At 45.4% G+C, this 17,010-nt stretch overlaps 1 protein-coding gene across 3 annotated transcripts in view; it reads right to left on the reverse strand.

Annotated features, from left to right (window-relative positions):
* ITGAE (integrin subunit alpha E) overlaps positions 1–15,699 on the reverse strand; it is a 53,971-nt gene extending 38,272 nt beyond the window's left edge. For 2 of the 3 annotated variants that reach the window (XM_050929668.1, XM_050929666.1), the window contains exons 1-9: positions 15,613–15,699; positions 7,420–7,534; positions 5,650–5,759; positions 5,053–5,123; positions 4,363–4,480; positions 3,680–3,814; positions 2,962–3,086; positions 1,653–1,804; positions 757–910 (exon numbers count right to left, since the gene is read on the reverse strand). In XM_050929668.1, coding sequence (XP_050785625.1) covers positions 757–910; positions 1,653–1,804; positions 2,962–3,086; positions 3,680–3,814; positions 4,363–4,480; positions 5,053–5,123; positions 5,650–5,759; positions 7,420–7,534; positions 15,613–15,646 — 1,014 coding nt within the window. In that variant the 5' untranslated portion in view covers positions 15,647–15,699. The remainder of the gene's footprint in view (positions 1–756; positions 911–1,652; positions 1,805–2,961; positions 3,087–3,679; positions 3,815–4,362; positions 4,481–5,052; positions 5,124–5,649; positions 5,760–7,419; positions 7,535–15,612) is intronic. The other variant, XM_050929667.1, reaches the window with a different exon arrangement.
* Between the last annotated feature and the right edge of the window lie 1,311 nt (positions 15,700–17,010).

Here is a 17,010-nt window from a genome sequence, read left to right on the forward strand (position 1 = left end):
GAGGCTTCCTCCTTCCACGGAGGTCAAGAAAAGCGCTGGTAGGTGTCTACATTGGATTACCAGCGCTGGATCACCAGCGCTGGATCCTCTACACCCGAGACAAAACGGGAGTACGGCCAGCGCTGCAAACAGGGAGTTTGCAGCGCTGGTGATGCCCTGCAGATGTGTACACCTTCAAAGTTGCAGCGCTGTAACTCCCTCACCAGCGCTGCAACTTTCTGATGTAGACAAGCCCTAATACACTGATCATTATCACCACCTCCTTACATTGATAAAAAGGTTTTTCTCCCGGAGGATCACAAGGATTTAGTCGCACACCTTGAAGTGTGAGGGTAGGGAAAGTTTTGCTCTTCCTTTGCTTTTGTGAGAAGTGCCATGTGGACTCCAGGAAATCCCATGGAGCAGATAGCGCCTCAGGTTTTAGGATCTCATTCATACACAATAAACTCTATGGCACCAAGAAGAATGGAAGGCTGGCTGGGTCAAGGAAGTCTGGGTATTTCAGACTGGATGCTTAGGCCACCCCAGATTTCCTCTCCACTCACCCTCTCCTTATTCCCCAGCTCACTACCAAAGTTTCTGAGTACACACATCAGCGGAGGGATGTCACTCTAAACAGATAGCCCTTACACGCATGGTTATCTGCAGAAGTTGCTGCTCCCAGCAGTCCTTTCCACTTCCCTCCGTCTAATTGCTTTCCGCCTTTGAAATGAGCTACAGCAAAGGAGTTGGGCTCGCGCATCACTTCACACCTACCCCCAGGGCGTAACGTTCTATCGTGGCCATTTTTGGGGAGCTCATCACATCCGTTAAGCGCAGTGGGTCCAAAAAGATCTCCCCATCAGTCATGACAAGGATCATCCTGTGAGCACCGTTGACCGAACCGCGGCTTTCATTGAAGATCTCATCTCTGCAGAAACACAAACCCAGATGTGTTTTATGGAACACACTACATGTGCCCAGCTGCATGTCTGTCAAGGTCATCAATGGGCTGATGGTGGCTCTCTGAAATTCCAGCATGCGAGAAAGTTCCCGCTGCACTAACACATGTGGAGGACACAAGGTCATTAGCAGATGGGTTTGTGCTGTTCTCCAAGGTAATAACACTTAGCTCTTAAACAGCATGTCTCATCAAATGATCTCAGAGCGCATTACAAAGCAGGTCAGCATCATTATAACTGAGGGACAGAGAGGGGACATGCTTTGCCCGAGGTCACCCACCAGAACAGTGGCAGAGCCAGGAACAGAACCCTAGTCCTGTATTCCTGAGTCCTAGTCCTGTATTCTATCCACTATGCCTCACTCCTCCCTCCCCCAACTAGGCCAAGGGGAACTGGGAATCTGAAGGCAGGTTCTAATGTTCCTAAGGCAGCTGGGAGGGGACCCCAGCTTTGCCCTTTAACAACCCCTCTGATGGAGGATGCCTGGAACAGACCTGATGGATTCCAGGGGGAGCCACATCCAGACCCCCTCTGACCGTGGGATCTTTGCAGGAATGCATTATGAATGGAGGAAAGGGAGAGGCTCCAGGCTGGGAGAAGAAGACACAAGCGGGGGATCAGAGGGTGTTTGCAGGGAGCAATTTAAGGCGAGATATGCCACGAGCATGAAGCAGAAGAAATCCCTGGAGTTCTCGAGGGTATGTAACTCACAGCACATGCTGCAGGGCAGATGCAGTCTTGGTCACAGAGCCCAGCTGCGTTATGTTATGGACCTTGGAGAGAGCACTGGACTTGTTGCTGCTTTCCTGCAGGTCAAATTCAGTCCGGATCGCTGCTCCGTACTGTACCACAGCAAATGTAACCTGGGGAAGGCAGAATTGGTTAGGTCAGGCAAGAGACAAGGCAGCGATCCCCAGACCCCTTTCTCCAAGTGTCATGCTTAGCATTAAGTACAGTCTCTCCTCAGCTATTCTTGGCTCTACATGGAGCACACAGTAGCTACGTTTTGGATCCATCTCCCTCACAGTTTTATCCCTTTGCTTTCATCACACCCTGTATTCTGGCAGCCCCTGCTGGGACAGCTCTGCAGGTAGGAGAACAGGGTGCAGCTTCCTTTGACTCGAGAAAGGTGCTGCTGCCATTTTATCCATCTGAACTTCTAATCTGACCCAGTCTTTCGTGGCCCTGTAGGTCAGCCTCTCGACATTCCCGAGTACTAGGTTCAGTGTAATTTAATTTAATGGCTGAGAAGTCTTTTTTTCTCTTGTAGTTTATTTTCCTCAGTTGTGTTTCAAAGTACCATGGGAATTTTGTGTGATGCGCTGTCTAAAGCACCTAGACTAACCCACAAGCAAGAACGAAAACCCACCCCCATGCTGATATAGTTGCTCCTCCAACCAGCCTCCACACTCCAATTCTCCTTGTCTCTGTGTGATTTCACTCTTGCACTAAACACCTCAGGAGAGACAGATTGATACAGAACCTCTGAATATTTCAAGATCCATCATATTAAAATGTAGTTATGAACTTTTAGTTTGCCCTTTAATTAGCACCACACATCTGAGGATCTGAGAGCACTTTAACAACGAGCAGTCAATCAGCACAACAACTTTGCAAGGTACAAAGACAGAGCAAAATGCAAACTGCACTGCTTCAGCAGAACTGTTCCACAATCAAATCGAAACATGAGTAGGAGGGAGGGCAAGGAACACAGATCCCATTAACATAATTTCTCGTTGGACTTGTAGAGTGCTCAGACAGCATGGAGGCAAGCATAGTATAGAAAGAATCATCCCATTTTACAGAAGGGGACACTGAGAAACAGATGGTAAGTGAGTTGCTCAAACATTAAGTCAGAGGAAGAGTTGAGGCTAGAATCCAGATTTCTTGACTCCCAGCCTTGTGCACAACCCAGAAGAATTTCCAGTATCACTGGGAAATCACAGCCTATTCTGTCTATTGAAACATGACAGGACTCTGAGACGCCTGCCCAGGTCAGGAGGAAGAGCAGAGCACACACCTCTGGGCATTTCCTCCAGAATGACATCATCATGTTGGAGATGAAACCCTTGGCTCTTTCAAAATCCTCAGGCTCAATGCTTCCTGATCCATCCAGAACAATAGCAATCTCTGTCCCTGAGTCTGCTAGGAGAGTTAAAAGTAGACATTTGAAAGGACAACAAGACAGAGCAGCATAACGCCAAGGACAATCCTTCCCCAGTTTTACCAATTGGGAACCACATAATTAGCAATAACGAAGAAGGGGAGAGGAACAGGAATTATTTCCCCAAAATCCTATGCAACACCAGGGGCTCTGGAACCTGTGTCCAAAATGGCTGCATTTTCGCTGAGCTTCTGTTTATGCGTCTCCCCAGTCTGCAGCTTCATCAGTACTAGCAATGATGGGAGCACCATTCTGGTGTAGCTGCCGATTTTACCAGCATGTCATCCAGCCACGCTCAGAGTAGATCTAGTTGATAGTGTATTGTGGTTTACACTTGGGAACTCCACCAGTGCTACACCAACACTGAGAGACTTCCAGGAGAAGCTCGGTTACTAAATTACTACTATGAAACGCACATCACCACAAGTCAGCCTTCATCTGCCACCTTTTGAATATCACCCCTTTTCCTACCCGGCTCACTCTCAATAGTGGGTTGAAAGTTATTCAGTTCCCATCTAACACACCTCTCCACCCTGCTCCCCTGACTCATGAGACCACCTTGCCTAGTACATACCTTTGCATGCATGGTTGTTTCTTGAATTGTTGGAGGTGCTATTGCCAGCTGCGCTGATGAAGTTGTCAGTGTCAGTAATGTTGTTGATGATGTTGTTGTTGTTATTTTGGTCTCTGTTGTTAAATTTGGTCTCAACTACAGAACCAAAATAAAAAAGTTTTTAGAAACACATATTTTTAACTAACACATGTGTTGATGCAGATATGTTTCTCTATCACAACCCACCCCCAGAGAAGCTCCCAAACCAGCATTTTGGCCTGAGCACCAGAGGACAGATTTTTAAAGGTATTTAGATCCCTAAAGATTTAAATCAGTGGGAATTAGGTGCCAAGACACTTCTGAAAATCCCACTAGATGCCTGCTGGAATCCTTAGTCACCTAAATGCTTTTAAAAATCTGTCCCTCGGTGCCTGATCATGCAGGATGCACGAGGCATGTAACAGAACATAAGTACACACATCTATTCAAAAATGCCTAGGGCCAAATTCTACCCTGACATCCCCCCTGCATAACCCCAGTGAAATCCACAGAGCCACATTGGTATAACAGAGGGCAAAATTCAGCTCAAACTCTGGCTTCAGGGGAGTGGAGCTGGAATGGAACTGATGTCATGGACAGCACAGAGGCAGTTCCCATTGTCAAGGTCCCTCCCCACAGACAAGTCGCTCGCTTTGCTTCCGTACTGATTTTGCCGAGGTTAAGGAAAGCCTCCTCTTGGAAGTCTGCTGTGAGCAGGGTACAAATTCCATTCAACTCTTCTGTGACGCTAAGGGCCCGGCGCCGCTTTTTCTGCAGGCAAGCCTGTGGGGGAAGGGAGGGCAACGCTGATAAGTAATGAGCAAACTGACCAAGGACGTGCAAAGAATCCGACCGGCAACACTTCAGAATGAAGCAGACCAGGGGACCAATAATCATGCGGGGTTGTGATGGACTTCAATGCTTAACCAAAGCAAAGGGTGAGGCTTCAATCAAGGACAGCCAAGAAGTGGTGTTAGATTTAAAACATACACAAGTCAATAGGGCTCCAGAGGTAACAGCAGCACATCAGCCAAGTCCAAGTTTCTGCCAAGTTCAAACACCTTCTGCTTAGCCTCCTGTCCTCCTCCCTCTCGGGAGGGATGGCTTCTGCCAAGCACTGTTTTCCCTTGATGACTCAAAGGTACAGCCCTCCCGCAAACTGAAGAGAGGATCCTGTCCTCAAACCTTGTTACCTGCATGGCAATGCAATAACGCTCTAGCCTGCAGGCCCGCTGACTGCTAGGATGTCATCAGTACACAGCAATATTCGTTCTGATCCATTATATATCACAGCAAATGGATACTGTACATTACAAACAGATATTCCAAGCTCTGAGGATCAGCCAATCACTTACCAGGATCCAGTCTGTGCTTCTGGCTATAGCTATGCCACCATCCTGGATATTTTTTGACTTTAGAATATTTCCTAAACAGTGTTTAAAAAAATAAAATAAATCAAGCAGCAGGGGGGCGGAATTTAATTACATGGAAATTTGCCTCGGTAGGTTTTCTAGGGCCGCTCATCTCAGTGTTTCTCATCCTGGGGCAGACACGATACACTCAGGCAAAGGCTGCTAATTCAGTATGAGGGATTTAGGAATAGCCGATACAGTTAGTCCATTTGTTAATATGTTAAGTTCAACTACTATAGTGATGGGCACCCTAGAAACACACCGAGTTTTTCCATTGATTCCAATGGGCTTTGAAGCAGGATTCAAATTAGACAGTCTCCAAACACTCAGATAAGCTTCCCCCCAAACCGTGGCAGTGTGCGTTTGGATTTCTTTTCCTATCAGAGCTGAGTGATGACCTAGAATCCTTCATGTGTAAGGAACTGCTCTCTGCCTCCTGCCTGAGTCTCTCTGTGATGGCACATGCTAGTGATTGTAACATCCCCATCCTGTTCAAAATCAATTCAGAGCAACAATTGGGAAGACTGAGCCAGACTGTACCTCTCAGGCCAACTTCCTCACAGTGGAGCTCATTCGAGGTAAGACTACACTTATTCAGCCTACCAAGCTGCCTGCTTGGCTCGTCTTCTACTGTGGAAGTGGCCAAAACCCTAAAGAAAATGGAGAAATAAGAAGTAGGGGTGGGAATGAGGAAGTGGGGTCTGTTCTCATTGCAAAGTACATGGGAGAAGTCTATGTAACTCTGTCAGCTCAACCCAACCATGATGTCTTCCCCTCTACATTCCCATATGTCACGGTTGTGTCTGAACCTTTGGGTGGACTTAACTAATCACCATCACAGCCAGACAGATATGGAAGTGGGAGGTCTTTCACTCTCACTTCCCCTCTGCCTTAGCTTGGCGGCAGCTCTCTCAACCCAGATTTTAGTGCCTGGCCTTACAGCTTTTCCAGTTACAATGGAGTATGTGGACAGTGTCAACCAGTGGCTGGTCATATAAACCACCATCACTGTTCTCGATAGCTATTCTGCAAGATGCAATATGGTGTAAGACCTAAAATTTCCCAGTTTAGAGAAGAGCCTGGGATTGAATTGCCTATGGGAACATCTACCAGGTTTATCCAATTTTCTCTTGCAGACTATTGGGGAGGAGGGGACAGGGGGAGTCTTCCCACCATCCCGTTATTGTCACCAGTAAGTCCCTTCCTGTTCTATTAACAAGAGATGGGCAGGGAAGGCTTCCACCTTAATATGCTCCACCTCACCCTAGCCACCTGCACCTCCAGTCCAACTATTACCTACAGCAATGCCAGTTGCCTTAAGCTGGCGGTATGGAGGGAGACATTATTAATCTGATTCTCTACCTCTGCTGTGCTGAAGTGTCTGAAACACTAAGTCAGGTCAGGTGAGCCACGATAAAGCAACAGGTCCCAAGGTGACATGCCCGATTCCTTGGCTGGAACTGAGGGAAGCCCTACTCATCTATGCAGTGGGCAGTAAGCAGGGCAGTCAGGCACATCCCCCAGTCCCAAGAGATTCCTGCGCTGCATTGGGAAATTACAAATGCTGGGAGTATTGTCTACTTCACTCTCTGCTGAAAGAAGCAAGGGAGTTGTTGGGGTGGGTTTATTTATGTATTTATTTATTGCACTCCAAAGCTAAAACCAACCCTTCCTGCTCTATAGATACACCACTACTCTAGCTCTCTCCCCTACATTTTCTAGGTTGTCTCCATGACAACGCTTCTATCCACCTACCAGCACAGACACCTACTGCTGTTCCCCCACAAACCCAAGAGAACAAACACGGCAATCTCTGGCCAGTTACGCCGTCACATCTCACGGCAGCTGCTGGGGCGTAGCGACTGCTGCTGCTGCTGCCGCCTACAGATCAGGCCCAGGCCCTGGAAATACACATTATGGCAGGTGTGCAGCAGGAGACCAGCTGGCTATGTCTATAGTGGGGTGGTCTGGTGATGGAAGTCGCTGTCTCTACAGTGCCAGGACTTAGCTGGGGCTGGGGAAAGGGCAGTATGGAATCCAGGGGCACTTTCATGAAGAGATTAACTGAAATTGCTTTTAAAAAATACTCAAAAAACTTTGAGGTTCTAATCCATTGCCAGGTTTAAATTGTACAAAGAATTACATCTCCACACAGGCAAGATGGTGCTGTGTAATTTGCTCACAGGAGCCCGAAAGAACCAGGGATGGGCACTGGGCCCCAGAAGGGTGCATAGGAGTTCCAGAGGTGGCAATGCCTCCCATACTACAACCGCTAGTCCTACACGCCTGGGAGGAGCTTCGGGCCCTTACCAGGTCTTGTGCCCATCTGAATGCTGCAGAATCTTGGGCCAAGAGAGTGGGGCTGTGGGCGGCGTAATCCACTTCTTGCGGGTATCGATATTAAAGCTGCTCAGGGGTGTTACCGCTGCAAAAGCAACATCAGAAAGGTGACTGGCAGGGTTAGCAGTCACAACACAACCTACCAAGCTACTATTCTCCCCCTGACCTCTCTCCCTGCTCACTCCCTGCCCCCACGCCACGTGGCTGGTATAGAAACAATTAACAGTAGCAAGATTCCCCCAGTTAGATTAGATTAAAGGGAACAAACAAGGCCTTTCTTCCTCAGCTCATTAGAAAAAGGACACAGTAACTCAAGATCCTATTATCTGACACAATTTGCCCCCCCACACTTCACTTTAAACAATAAGATAAGTAGCCCTAGGGTGACCAGACAGCAAGTGTAAAAAATTGAGATGGGAGTGGGGGGTAATAGGAGCCTATATAAGAAAAAGACCCAAAAATCAGGACATCTGGTCACTCTAAGTAGCCCCTACTCAGAGACTCATAAAGGGCAGGAGGACGTGTAGTGACAGTAGGGTGACTAGACAGCAAATGTGAAAAATTGGGACAGGAGGTGGGGGGTAATAGGAGCCTATATAAGAAAAAGGCCCAAAAATTGGGACTGTCCCTATAAAATCGGGACATCTGGTCACCCTAAGTGATGGTGACCCTGAAAAATATCATGAGACAAGCCTGTAGTGTCCTGCAGAGCTCCAGACACAACCTAATACCAGGCAGCTGATACCTGGCCACAGGGAGCATGCTGAGAATGAGGAGGAAGGGAGGTCTGTGTGATTTTGGGGTAGGTTACGCACTGGGCAGCAGGAAATGTTGAAATCTAGTTGCATTACAGCTAGTTCCCACTGTCGCTTGTTGAGGGCAAGAAACCACTAGGCAAGCACTGCATCACAGATGCGTCTGATGTCCTTGATCAGAGGATTCAGTGCTGGTGAAAGAGGCTACTCAGATACAGCAGGGACAATGGCAGGATCTGCTCCCCCACCACAGTGTAGCTGCCTACAACCCACAGCTAGCTAGACCAGCTCCAAGGAGGGGAAACCCTGGATTTCAAGGGACATTCAGATCTCAATCTCTCTGCTGAGGCTGAGGGCAAATTTGTGCCAGGAGTGGTGACGCAAATGCACACCCAACCATCAAAGGGACTGAGACACAACAGCTCATTTCACATCAGGTACTGAACAGCCAGCAAAGGAGAATAACCTCTGTCCAGGATTGGTGCCCTCAAGGAGAAACCCCTTTACGTGGGCACACCACATTCTCTTCCTCTTCTCTTGGAGATGTTCATGCCAGCCAGCAATGTAGCCTACAGCACAGAACACAGAGACATGCTGCTGTGGAATCTTCCCCATGAGTTGCTGTGACCATTCGAGCCTTAAAACAGCCCAGACAGAAAACACTGCATGGTCGCCACTGATTTGTTGTATTTCACTACCCATACAACCCACAAATGTCACATCTACTCGACACTATATAACAAACTGGAAATGCTAGACAATAGGCCAACCTGAAAAACACACAAAACGTAGCCCCGCAAAGATAAATATTGTGAATTACATTATTTGGGGTCTACTGACCCATCCTATATTGACATGCTAAGAGAATTTGGAAAATTTGGCTGTATTCTGAGAGAAGAGTTCAAACCAACTCTGGATCCAAATGCAAGCGGTGTCTGAAATCCAAACCCAGGATATTATAATACCTAACTCTAACATAGCATTTTTCACCACTAGATCTTGAAGCATTTTACAAAGCAGGTCAACATCTTCTGGCACAGAGAGGTGAAGTGACTTGCCCAAGGTCAGCCAGCAGGCTAATGACAGAGATTAGAACAGAACACAGATCTCTTGAGTCCCAGTCCAGTGCTCTATCCTTTAGGCCACACTGGTCTCAGAACTGGAGCTCAATTTTGCAAATGACTCCAAACCAAAACTCTCATAGCTTGGAACAACCAAACCTCCAAACCCAGACATTGCAGTTTGAGCCCACTTCCAAATATTCATCCTAGGATTTGGCCATCTTCCCTCATGCTTTTCAGAGCGCGGGAGAGCCAAGGTCTGTTCTCTTTTATACCCACTCTCCTCCCACTGCCCTCGACTCCAGTATTATTGGGAGTGGAGTTTGATCCTGTAGCTGTGCAACAAGTTGGTGTCATTTCATAAGCTGGCTACTACAATGTAGCTGGAGGGAGAAGTGAAACATTGTGGCCAAAGCTGTTTCCCCGCCATATATCTGAATTCTGATTGCTACTTCTTCATATATAGACACAAAGCAGCTCAGGTCTCACAGTGTGGGGGTGTTTTAGGCCTCGCTTCAGCTTCCTCAGTCATGCTTTAGCGAGTGGCATGCCATTTCTTTGGAACTTAGTGGCCGGACTCACCACCCTGCTTTGCACCCTGCAGTAGCATTAACACACCTGACTCCTGCATTAATGCATCAAATTGCAGCTATTGTCACTCCAAGGCTTTTGCTCCTACTGCAGGCGGGCTTTACACCCCTGCCTCTGATGGCTGCACTGTGTACAGTTCAATCTGGGGGGAGGGGGAGGTCTTAAACTCCTAGCTGAAGCCAGCACAGAGCCCTACCTTGGTTGCTGATTTGCTGTTTGCACCAGTGTAAATGCTCTCTGATTCTACAGCTCAAACTGTCAGAAGACGGAAGCCACAAACCAAAACGTTAACTTGAAATGGCCCAAATGCACCTCTGTATTACAATATGCAAGCCTGCTGAAATCGATGGAGCTACATTGATACGACACAGGCAAATATGGCCCCTTGTCACTATTCTACAATAAAATAAATACCTTAGGGCCCCATTCTGAACTCACTTATACTGGTGTTAATCTGGAGTAATTTCACTGATTTCAGGGGAGTTACTCAAGATTGATGCCAGTGTAATTTACATCAGAATCTGGCCCTTTGGGAGTATGCACGTGCTACACGTAATTAACAGGTACCTAATACGTAAACATATATTAAATCCATGAGGAATTACCAGTATAGAATATTACAAAATGGAAATACCAACTATAAAACTTCTAACCACACTAATTGTGCTGAGTATCCGCAATCCTCCTGGATTTCGTCTTGGATCTGCAATTACACATTACAGACCTTAGCACCTTGGAATCACAAATAGTCCTGGAGAGATATTTTGCAAAAAGAAAAATGTGCCCCGTGATGTTGGTATCTTCGCACTCACTGCTTTATTGCAGCCATTTACTGCAGTTCAGATTATTTTTTGAATGGCCAGAATTTGTCCCCATTGTCAGGACGCATCATTCCAAAAAGCGTTTACCTCCTTCACACACCTGGGGTTGTGTATTGGTTGGAAACAAAAAAATCATGCAGAAATTTATACACAACAACCTGTATGTGTACAGTTCTATTATTATTAATTATTATTATTATTATTATTCAGATTTATGCTGTATTTATGCTTGGCTGCACTGTGAGGCTGAAGTCCTAAGTATTCTTATTAGTAAATGACACACAGTCAAAATGCAACACAATGAGTTCTACAATGACGCCTACAAGCCTCTTAATTTGATAACAGAGGTGCTGCCTGCAAGTCCCAACACACAATGGACTGACTGTCTTTATCTGAGTGGCCAGGCTGGAGCAGTGAAAGCTGAACTTGTGTAGCTCGTAGAGATGACATCAGTATTGTAGGGGAAGGTGACTCCAATAGACTTGCTTTTATGCAAGTGAGTTGTGGCTTTCAGGCCCCTGGTAAATTGCTGATGTTGCCCTTAGTTGGGCAAAGCTTGACCAGGGGTTGATGTATAAAGCAAGACGGCAGCTGAAGAGAAACTTCACTGTTGTAGTTGCGTCAGCACCCTGTTTGTTGTCAGGGGTATTTTAGCCATCATGCCAGGGGAGATTTTTTAAGGAGAGACCTGAAGGTGAATAATGAGGTCTTTTTGAGGATGTTTACCAAAAGCTCCTTCCAACCGTGAGGGCCAGCATGAGAGAGAGCACGAAGGGGTTTGTTTTAAACTTAAGAAGCAGGCGATGGAGGATGGCATCATAGGGGACGTGGGAGTCAACATTTTGATAGCGAATGAGAGATGGTAGGTAGGGTGGAGTGGAAGTGAAGACAAGCAGCTTATGTTTGAGGAAACAGAGAAGAGGGACCCAGTAGATAGGTTCAAAGAAAGGGGTGATATGATCAAAGTGATGGGTTAGGAGCATGATCTTTGCAGCACCATTCTCAGTGGATATGAGCGAGGCGAGATTACACTTGTCAAGACGCAAGAAAAGGATGTTGCAGTAATCAAGATGCAAAATGATGAGCGCCTGGATGAGCATTTTAGCTGGGTGGACGGATAGAAAAGGCCATATTGTAGCTATTATGCAGAAAGAACCAGCAAAATTTAGACACAGCCTGGATTTGAGGACCTTCTATCATGCTGTGTCCCCAAAACTAGGAGCAGTCTCTCGGCTATCTCTCAGCTCCTTCAAATTAACCTTTTCTACCACTCCTTCCTGCCCTCTTCACTGGTCCTCCCTCTCCTCCTTCCCCATAGCCATTGTCTCATATCTTGGCTTAGGTTTGTTCTTGTTTAACTCAGAAGTCATGCTCCCAAGATAGGGAAAACATTTACTTATGTTGGGAGAGCTCTGTGGGAGCTTACCATGCTGTATGAGATGATCGTCAGTTCACATTGTGGGTTAACGTAACAGAAGCTGTAGTTTCTCAGAGGATCCTGGGGCCAAATTCAAAAAAGTGGGTCCTACTCCCATTGAAACATAGGAAATTTCACCCATCTACACCAGGCCTGAACTTGGTTTCTTGCCATTGAGAAGGTGAACCTAGTGTGACAGATATGGTAATTTCCTGCAATATCTTTGAAAAACCTTACTGAATTAAGTTTACGTAGCTTTGGAGTCCATTTATTCAAAATGCAAAGTTTATGTATTATTGTAGAATTGTATGTAACATCTCTAGGGGGTAGATGTGAGCAATGTAAACCCTGGAAAGTGTTTATGAGCTTCAAAGAACTATTTTAAAGAATGTGCTAGACAAGAAGAACCCTTTGGGACAAAAGTGAATGGGAAATACTTGGAAGGAGGTGAATGCAAATTCTCATCTCCGGACCCAAACTTTTGAAGCTACCCCATGAGGAGAAACATCATCTACTTATTGTGTCTTCCCAGACTCTAAAGATAAAACCCTGAGCTGCATAAAGGAGCTCAGATTAATGGATGTGCACGTTCTGAGCTATTACCTGTCATGAATTTTTAACAGCAAAAAAATTACTGAAGAGAGGAGCTCTGTTGTAGGCTAAGATGGCATAGAGGTCACTGCCAGTTATTCCATTTTAGTTCAAGTTTACATGAGTTAGATCTAGACAGGGTAGGAGTTTTAATTAGTATTGTAAAAATCTCCATGCAGTGTTTACATGGTTAATAAAGATTAAAGTGACTTATAACTCCACGCTTGAGTATGTTAACCTAATGTTAGTATCCTAAAATACACCTAACAGACAATATTCTAATCTTCAATAGTTGACCTATAAAAACTATTTCAGACGCATGCAATCTAACACACGCACACAAAAATTATGTTTAAAGATCATTAAGGTTGCAAAGCCAATCATTCAGAATTTAGGAAATGCCAGAATTAATGTTACCTGTACACTCTTAATTTTCCCTCCTTAGGATTATGCATTCTGATACACATACTTTTTTTTCCCAAGGGAACCCTGCCTCATTCGATGCACCAGGATGCTCACTCTGTGAGTAGTTACGCAATATTTCTTTTTATCCTCATCATCCAGGGTGTGGCCTCAAGACTTATTCACCACACACCAGCCAAACCCTGCAAATTATTTATTTCCTCATGAACTCTTCTAAGGTATCCTCACTGCGCTGAGTGCTTCACAAACATCTGTGAATTTATCTTCACACACCTGTGATGTGCAGTGGTAGGATTAGCCCTATTTTATTAATGAGGGACTGAAGCACAGAGAGATTAAAGCCAAAATTGTCCATGTCCACTAATTTTGTGTGCCTAACATGAGATGCCCTGGGCCTGATTTCTCAGTGTGTTTAGCATTTTTATAGTGTTTTATATGTTCAAAGCCCTCCTCCAGATAACTTCAGTTGCAGCTTTGTGGGCCCGGTGCTTCACAGTCTCAAGTTGGGCACCCATAAAATAAGGAACACAAGTGGCCAATCCAGTTTTCCAGGGCAGTATTCAACTGCCTTAACCATGTGACCATCCTCTCTCTTCCCACATTCTCCTGCCTCATTCACTACACACCTTCCAATTTCTGCCACAGATGAGGAAGGGATTCTATAAACAACAGTCTCCTACACAACCCTGATTCATCCCCAGAGCATGGTTCAAACAGTGCACTGAATAAGGCAGGGGGTCTTGTGGAGGAAATTGTATATGATCACGTCAAGACTGGAACAAAATACATATGCAGAAGGGGGATGAATTAAGGTTGCTACTCCCTCCCCTTTTATCCCCTACTTCCTTGCTTCATGCGAGTCAGGCTGATTCCACCTTCTCCTCCAAGCTGCTTGGGTTCCAACAGCAGGGACATGGAAAACACAGGAGACAGTCTCCCAGGTCTCACTTCTGGCACTTGGTGACAAAAGAGCTCCGAGCTCCTGCGGGGAGTAGCTGCAGGGAGCAGCCTGGAAATGAAGCATCCTCAATGGCTCTCTGCCAGTGGTTTTCAATCTGTGGTCTGCAGACTCCTGGCGGGCTGCAGACTATGTCTAAGATTTCCAAAGTGGTCCGCACCTCCATTCAAAAAATGTTTAAATTAAAAAAGGTTGAAAGCCACTGCTCTATGCAGATAGGGTACGTGCAGTCCATTCAGCACAGAGGAGCTGCACAGGGATGGAGCAGGATCAATGCAAATGCAATCTTCAGAAAATTTAGCTGACAAACTGCAGCAAGTCTCTAAAGAGTATGTGCAAACTGTGATTTTACAGAGGCATGTTGCTTGGACAAATTTGGGAGAATTTTCACAGGGATGGCAAACAAAATATCTTTGACCTCCACCAACAAATGTTAAGTCCCTGCTCCAAAACACAGAGGCACTCAACTAAACAGTTGTAAGAATTCTCTAAGCTGAGCAAAATGCCATATTTGTCACTAATTTCATTCTCAGAAATGACTGAACAAGTTTTACTGAAACTTTCACAAAATAAATCACCAGCTTAGCATGGAAAATGTCAACCTGAATGGTTAAAGTTTGGCAAAAGTTATAAGCAACTGAAAACAGGTTCTTATAACAGTCTCTGTAACAATGACATTCTGTGGCTTCTCTGAAGTACTGAAAAATGTCAGAAGTCTGTAGGTTTTTAAACAGCTATTTGTCCTCGTTTATATTTAACTTCTTACTTCTAGAATTTCAAAGTGAATTTTCTAATTCATATCTGCCTCCTGTTTATATTATTAATCCTTATTTCAAAATAAAGGGCTGAGAAAGAGGTTCTCTTTTTATTCTAAATACTAAGTTCAGAACGCTTGATGAGAGTTCAGCCAGTCAAACCTTCACGGACAATGGATTTCTGAATGCATTTCCTGATTGGTGCAGGGACATGTATCCCTAAGGATGTTTATAAAAGGGGGAGCTGATGGACATAAAGACATTGGTCCACACTCAGCTCTGCATTACAACCGTGGAAAGATAGTAACCTCACTGACTAAATATAGCTTTTTACCAATGTAAACGAGAGCAGAATTTTCTCAGTTGATTCATCATGATTATATGGTGTCGTCTATCAATAGACCCAGGCACTTATATGATCCTCACCACTATAGTATCTGAGCACCTACCTGTCTGTCCCCTTAATACAGCTGAGCCCAGTGGATTTCACTAACATTAACTTTTTCTGGAGAATTGCAAGAAGTATAAGACACTGAAATACTCACCCCCACCATTTGCTGATCATGCTGAAATACTAGAAAACCAATAATTTTGCAACAAGAAATTTTATAAAGTGTATCTACACAAGTGCTGAAATCTTGACACTTCCAAAATACGCTGCAAGCATAAAGCACTTTACTTGGTCAGATTAAGTGACCACCTTGAGTTCTCAGATTCACAACTTTCTTTTCACAGTCCAAGACTTACTTTTTCTAATTTAGGTGGGCAAAAAATAAACAAAATTCACTTACTTATTAAGAAGAGAAGGCATGGAAGGGACCTCATAACTCTGTTCCTGGCTTTCACAACGATGCAGGACTGAAGAGACAATATCTGCACTCTGCCTGCAGATGACTCTCTCAGGACTGCTGGTTGCTGAGACACAGGCAGGTCTGTTGTGGATTTCCTAGTGGGGTTTCAGTGCATACACTAACAAAATTACATTGTAATATAGAGACAACAAACTACAGACAGACCGTTTTTACCAGTGCCTCTATCTGTAGCCTTCACCAGGGTATCCTTGTGGGTTACCTTTGAAAGTTGCTAAGTGAGGTATTCGCACTATCTATCTTCACTTTCCATGCTAGCTACTTGGAGGTGTTATCATCCTATGGAAATGCCCTGGTAACAGAGTGGAATAAACTTCAACACACACAAACAGGGATTTAAAAGGTATGTCACCTTTCAGATGTGCCTCATTACAGACATCGCTCACTTTAGACCCAGTTTTTCCTCTTTCCCACACAACGCTGCTTCTCTCTCTCTGGTTAGTATATTGTTAGTATCAGAAATGTTGGCTCCTGAAAGGGAAGTTTACTGACAATGTAGAACATGCTAAAAAAAGGAAACCTTATCACTTCCACCGCCCATGCTGCCAATCCTTTGCTCTTAGTGTCCCTCCTTTTGGGGGGTCTGTCCCACAGTTCACAGGGGCAAGGCCTAGGAGTTGGAAGGGTCCATATGTGTTCAATACCCATGCTGCATTCTACTCTGACCCAGAGGCGGATTAGGAGTTTGTGGGACCCTGGGCCAGAGCAAACCCCTTCCACCTGCTGTCCCCCCCACTCTCCCTCCCGGTGCTCCTGCCAGGGAAATGGGGTCTGGGTATGGGGGCTTGCCCTGCCTCCCTGCTCTGACCTATTTTATGACTGGATTCCAGCTGCACAGAAATAGCCGCAAGTAACTGGTTCATGTTGGCAGAGACCTGGTTTCCCCACAGTCTGGCAATGCTCAGGGGCTAGAGAAGTTCCATGACATCTGAAATCACTCAGAAAGGCAGGGAAGTAGAGGGAGCATTTCTAGAAACAGGATGGTCTTTCCCATCTTGCAGCTTCCGTGTTTATTATGCCCAACATTCTTGGGAGAGAAAAACGTACCCAGTACCAAAGGAGGTTAGTATATTATTACTTTGCTCTTTCTTAGCTCCTGTACCCCAGAGGATCACAAAGTGCTTTATAAATGTTCAACAACTAAGCTTCATGGCATGGAGGGGCAGTATCATTCCAATTTCACAGATATTTGCCTGCTCTTTTGCACAGAGAAGAAATTACATCAGAAGAGAACATGAAGCACGTGTTAGTCAGTGGGTGTGATAGTCTCACACGCACACACAGTATCCTTGTCTGTCTGGCCACACTGTGACTCAGACC

The sequence above is a fragment of the Gopherus flavomarginatus genome, chromosome 19, assembly GCF_025201925.1.
Source record: "Gopherus flavomarginatus isolate rGopFla2 chromosome 19, rGopFla2.mat.asm, whole genome shotgun sequence".
In the NCBI taxonomy this organism is placed as follows: domain Eukaryota; kingdom Metazoa; phylum Chordata; order Testudines; family Testudinidae; genus Gopherus; species Gopherus flavomarginatus.